Source organism: Quercus robur, chromosome 11 (genome assembly GCF_932294415.1).
Source record: "Quercus robur chromosome 11, dhQueRobu3.1, whole genome shotgun sequence".
Classification (NCBI taxonomy): Eukaryota; Viridiplantae; Streptophyta; class Magnoliopsida; order Fagales; family Fagaceae; genus Quercus; species Quercus robur.
In genome coordinates this window covers 1,016,050-1,022,493 of record NC_065544.1, presented here as the reverse complement: position 1 = coordinate 1,022,493, position 6,444 = coordinate 1,016,050, and the positions used below count along the sequence as shown (strand labels likewise).

Below are 6,444 nucleotides of genomic sequence, written 5' to 3'. Positions count from 1 at the left end.
ATTAAAGAGACAATGAGGAAGCACCCTATAGCTGGATTACTTGCACCACATTTAGCAATTCAAGATTGTGATGTAACCGGTTACAAAATCAGAAAAGGAACAAGAGTCTTCATAAACACATGGAGTATAGGGAGAGACCCATTTATATGGGATGCACTAGAAGAGTTTTGACCAGAGAGGTTTTTGGGTAAAGATATCGATGTGAAGGGACAAAATTTTGAACTATTGCCATTTGGTTTTGGGAGGAGAATGTGCCTTGACTACAACCTTGGACTAAAGGTCGTTAGCTCTACCTTGGCAAATATGTTACATGGGTTTAACTGGAAATTATCAGACAATATAAAATGTGAAGAGTTGAGCATGGATGAAGTTTATGGACTCACAACATGCCGTGAATTCCCACTTGTTGCAATGATGGAGCCTAGACTCTCACTTCATCTTTATTAGTTGTCTCCCAATTACCTCTTTCAAACCTTGCTAAATGAATTAAATTTAAATAATATAATATATAATTTAAACTATATTTATATATATCTTATTAGTTAGCTGCTGCTGGATCAAACAGGCAAAAAAAGAATGATGTTGTAATTGAAAGTAATCAATAAAATTGAAGTTCAGATCCTTTCTCCCAATTCTGCTCTATTATAGATATCTCTTTCTCTATTTTATCCTTTTATCAATTTCTTGGAGACCTGGTTTTCTCGAATCAAAAACCACAATCATAAAACCCGATATATATATATATATATATATAGTGTTAGGTTCAAATTACACCTAATATAACTTTAAGTAATATTAGACCACTTAATAAATTATTATATAATTCATATTTTGAAAATCCTACCATTGAATTACATGTTATATATGTTCTTAATATTCATGCCATTTTTCATGTTAATTGGATGTTATTTACTATTTAATCCATAAACTCATCTTTTATGCATTATTTTAAATTACAAAAACTTTAAAATTTTGCAAGAATGGAGAATATACGAAGATAATATAATCTAACAATGGATTTTTCAAAATTCGCATTCAATTAAAAAATATTGAGTGGCATAACATTATTTAGAGTTACACCAAGTATAACTTTATATATATAAGGATTTTTGGGTTAGATGCATCAAAATAGCTAAGCATTTTATTCGAACAAGGCACATCATGCCAAAGGAATTAATGGTTTTGTTACTTGGATTGAGGACACTCCACCATGTATTGAACCTTTTGTTTTTTAGGATGCTTTATCCATTGCATAATAAAATACACGTATTTCTCATCAAAAAAAAAAAGTTGTGACTGTGGTTCCTAATAGTTTCTTGATAAGTAACTCAGGAGCACCAAAGGCCTATTAGTGGTGGAGGGGGATTGGGATGCCGCTATTCTATTGTACAATTCAATTACAACATGTATATGAGATATAGAAGTCAGAAAGTAAGTGTGCGTTTGGATTCAAAAGAATCCTGCGTCCACGTTTTCTAGTGTTGCGTTTTCCTTTCTTTTTTCTTTTTTTTTTTTTGGCCCGCATTTGTTGATTTTGGGAGACAAAATGTACTGTTATGAACCGTGTATATACTGTTCACGCACTGTACATACACTGTTCACATATTAAAAAATATTAAAAATGAGTCCCACGGTACTATTTACACATTTAAAAATTATTTTGCTACAGTGTTTTCAGTTTTCAGTTCAGCAATAATAAGTTCAATCCAAACGGACCCTAAATCAATGAACTTTCCATCCACGTTTTCCTTTTCACCAAAAAAAAAAAAAACTTTCCATCCACGTGATAATTGTTTGGTGCAATATCAAAATTGAGACATAGCGTGGGTGTTTGCTGAATCCGCATCCACCTTTTTCCTTTTTTTTTTTTTTTCTTTCACAAGAGACAGATTTTACTGTTTATATACTGTTTTGTCACTGTTCATCACTGTAGTGGTACTGTTCATATATTAAAAAATATTAAAAATAAGTCCTACGACACTATTTACACGTTTAAAAATTATTTTGTTACAATGTTTTCAATTTTCAATTTTCAGTTTCAGTAGCAATAAGTTCAATCCAAATAGACCCATAGAAGTAAGAAAGTAAATCAATCAACTTTAAATCCACGTTTTCCTTTTCACCAAAAAAAAAAAACTTTCCATCCACGTGATAATTGCTTGGTGCAATATCAAAATCTGGTGTAGGTGGCTCTGTAGTAGTTTGAAATTCAGAATCTAAAATGTGAGTGGGAGGCAAATATTTTTGTACTCTATATATTTTGTTGACACTTACCATAACAGTACAATAAATAATTGAGGGAAATCTCTATTATAATAAACATCAACAAACCCCATAATTCAAAATCTGGTATAGGTGGCTCTGTAGTAGTTTGAAATTTAGAATCCAAAATGTGAGTGGGAGGCAGATATTTTTGTACCATAGTTTGTTGACACTTAACAGTACAATAAATAATTGAGGGAAATCTATGTTATAATAAACATCAACAAACCCCATAATTCAATGTTGGGCCCCTAATCCCTTGTCTTACACCAACCAAAATAGACAGGGAAATCATGTGCATAGATCGTAGGTACAAGACAAATATATTCAAGTGTATAAACCCCATCATCCACCTCGAACTCTCACCACCATCTCTCCATAATTGTCACCAAATGGATTTTTCCTCTTCTTGGGCTCTTTTAGTAATGGCATCACTAGCAGCCTTAGCCTTTCTCTCAAAATTATTACCATTCAAATCCCACCAGCTAAAATTTCCACCAGGTCCCAAACCTTGGCCAATCATAGGCAATCTAAATCTTATTGGTTCCCATCCTCCCCAATCCCTTCACAAATTAGCCCAAAAATATGGACCAATTATGCAACTAAAGTTTGGATCTTTCCCTGTTGTGGTTGCCTCATCTGCCCAAATGGCCAAGGAATTCCTAAAAACACATGACCATGTCTTTGCCTCTAGACCAAAAACTGCCGCTGGCAAGTACACAGCTTATAACTATCACAACATCACGTGGTCACCCTATGGTCCATATTGGCGACAAGGCCGTAAGATTTTCCTCTCTGAACTTTTTAGCTCAAAACAACTCGAGTCTTATCAATACATTCGTGTTGAAGAAATGCGTGCATTTTTGTCACACCTTTGCATCTTGTCAGGGAAGCCAGTTATGCTAAAAGACCATTTCTTCCGTCTTACTCTAAGCATTATAAGCAGAATTGCATTGGGTAAGAAGTATGTTAGTGATGAGTCCAAATATGAGACCTCGATAGTGAGACCAGAAGAATTTCAAGAAATGTTAGACGAGTTGTTATTGCTAAATGCGGTGTTTAATATAGGAGACTGGATACCGTGGCTCGATTTCTTGGACTTGCAAGGGTACGTGAAGCGAATGAAGGGTTTAAGGAAAAAATTTGATGCATTCCTTGACCATGTATTTGATGAACACAAGGCAAGGAAGGAAGGTCAGAATGATTTTATGCCAAAGGATACGGTGGATATATTATTGCAGCTGGCTGATGATCCTAATAATGATGTTAAACTCACTTATGACTGTATCAAGGCACTCACTCAGGTAAAATCGTTACCTTTCTAATTTAAATAAAACTTCTTGCAAAAGGTTTTTTTTTATAATAATTTCATAACAAAGTCTAGATGGCAAACTGTTAATAGTATATGAATGAATAAAATTTTTTTTAAAAAATGATGTTAGTAGTAAGCCTAAAAAAGAATCAATAAGAGCTTGCCACTTAAACATTGTTGAGAAAATATTGTGCATCTAACACTTTTAATTTTAGTGTATTTTTTCCCCCTCATGCATCTAACACTTTTGTGGGAAGATGCATGAACAAAATTGTTATCCCACTAAAGAATTATATCAAATTAATTCTAACTTTTAGTGAAATGTATTTTAATACTTTGATGGACAAAACTTTCTTCCAAACCAACTCAAAGGAATCTCCCTCAACCTCTACATAGCGATTCATTAAATCATCAATGTGTATTATTTAAATAAGTGACATAACTTTTTAAAAATCTCATGTGACAAAGTATTTATGAATGATTTTTTCAATTTTCATGTAATGGGTTGCATGAATTTTCCTCCAAATCAGTTATGTGAAAAACATATTTCCGAGGGAGTTGTTAATGTTTCTATTTTGCCTCGTGTTTTACTTTCCTTTTTTTGGTTGGTGGATATGTTTACCAATTTGATTTAACTAGTAAATTATACCATTTTTTTTTAATAAACCAAGGAGATTTAAATAAAAATTATTTGTCCCATCTTTTGTGTTCCATCTTATACTCCATTGACTGTGTCATGCCATATGTCTTTTTTTTTTTTTTTTTTTTGCTTTTTAAACTCTGATATTTTATAAGGAAAGTTAAACAAAATACATAGGAAGCTATGACTAATGGAGTATAAAGTGAAATACAAAAAGAGTTACAAAAAATTTGTAATCCTAGAGAATTGAAGTGGTTTAATAATTAAGCTTATCACAAATTAAAAAACATTTGTCATTTTTTTTCTATAATTTAATAATTGGGAAATGGGAAATTTGAACCTTAGATGTATTTGTTAGAAATACCATGATGTGTCATTTTGCGTGTTCCACTTTACGCTTGGATTAATCCAAACTCTTAGTGTTGGATCCCAATACAAGAGTCCATGATCATCTGTGAAGTGCAAAAAAAAAAAAAAAAAAAAAAAAGAGAAATCAGTTTGTGATAATGAAGAGAGAGAAAATATATAACTTTGTGTGGTCATAAACACGTGTCCGTTGGTGTTGGCCCCCACTCAAGTAGAGTTATCAACAAAAATGTCATCTTAACTCAATTTTCATCACTTGAAAACTCCTAAAAGTTGTACTTATTTTCCACAACTCTAACTCAACTTTTTGATTTATGAATTATAGAAATTGAGAATGAAAAATAAACCAAACAACTTCATTTGTTGTGGTCCCACAAAAGCGAGTATTGAGTTATGAAAAATGAGTGATAGGTGCTGAAAACACACTAAACCAAACATGGCCTCAATTACTCATAATCTACCTATAAATTATAGTAGATAGTTACAATTTCACAACAGTTACAAACAGGCTGATCATAGGGCAACAATAAAAAGAAGTTTGTCCATATTGTTTGTCGACCATTGCTATCATTTCAGACTGCCCAATATCATATATTGAAATTTTTTGTGGTCATGTGTATCAAAATTAGGACCTAATAGCTGGAGGAACAGATACCTCAGCAACAGTTATGGAATGGGCAATGTCTGAGCTAGTAAAGCAACCACACCTTATCAAAAAGGCCACCGAAGAGCTGGATAGAGTAATTGGGAGAGAGAGATGGGTGGAAGAGAAGGACATTCCACAACTTCCTTATATTGATGCAATTATGAAAGAGACAATGAGAAAGCACCCTGTAGCTGGATTACTTGTACCACATTTATCAATTCAAGATTGTGATGTAGCCGGTTACAAAATCAAAAAAGGAACTAGAGTCTTCATAAACACATGGAGTATAGGGAGAGACCCATCTATATGGGATGCACCAGAAGAGTTCCGACCAGAGAGGTTTTTGGGTAAAGATATCGATGTGAAGGGACAAAATTTTGAACTATTGCCATTTGGTTCTGGAAGGAGAATGTGCCCTGGCTACAGCCTTGGACGAAAGGTCGTTAGCTCTACCTTGGCAAATATGTTACATGGGTTTAACTGGAAATTACCAGACAATATGAAATGTGAAGAGTTAAGCATGGATGAAGTTTATGGACTCACAACATGCCGTAAATTCCCACTTGTTGTAGTGATGGAGCCTAGACTCTCACTTCATCTTTATTAGTTGTTAATTTCATATGCAATATATTTTGTTTTACCGACCTTTTTGTTATTATAGATTTCATACCCATGTTGTTACTCTAAGCTACAAAATAATTGGGTCGTAGTCATGTATAAATGTCTTTTCATTTCTTTTTTTGGGGATTGTTATTCATGTATATGTTGGGCCTTTTGTTTAATAAATAAACCAAAAGTTTTACTAACTTAACAACATTTATAATTCTTAGGGGGTGTTGGCATATCATAAAACACTGGTAAAAGAAAACATAACCAATTTAATCAATGGCAAAATTGTTAGAAATATTTTAGTGAATAAAGAAGTTTTGATACAAAAATAATATCCCAAATAATTAGCAAGAACATAAAATAAAAAGGAGTTTAGAACAATCTCACAATGCTATAGAATCACGCTGCGAAAGCGTTGTCCTTAAAAGTTCATTCGTGCCACCTGGAGTAAAACTCGATGCGATTGGTTCTCTTGGACAAACAATCCCCTTGGATTAGACTATAGCGTTAACTTTCGTGATAGACGCACTTCCACTTATAAAGGTTCAAGAATAACCCTCTATTGTCTTTCCTTAGAACAAATATAAATTGTAGAAAAATATGTGGAAG

At 33.1% G+C, this 6,444-nt stretch overlaps 1 protein-coding gene across 1 annotated transcript; it reads left to right on the top strand.

Annotated features, from left to right (window-relative positions):
- The first annotated feature begins 2,612 nt into the window (after positions 1-2,612).
- LOC126706866 (trimethyltridecatetraene synthase-like) lies at positions 2,613-6,032 on the top strand. Its single transcript, XM_050406440.1, has 2 exons — positions 2,613-3,566; positions 5,210-6,032. The coding sequence occupies exons 1-2, from the start codon at positions 2,655-2,657 to the stop codon at positions 5,831-5,833; spliced, it is 1,536 nt and encodes a 511-aa protein (XP_050262397.1). The 5' UTR covers positions 2,613-2,654; the 3' UTR covers positions 5,834-6,032.
- The last annotated feature ends 412 nt before the right edge of the window (positions 6,033-6,444 follow it).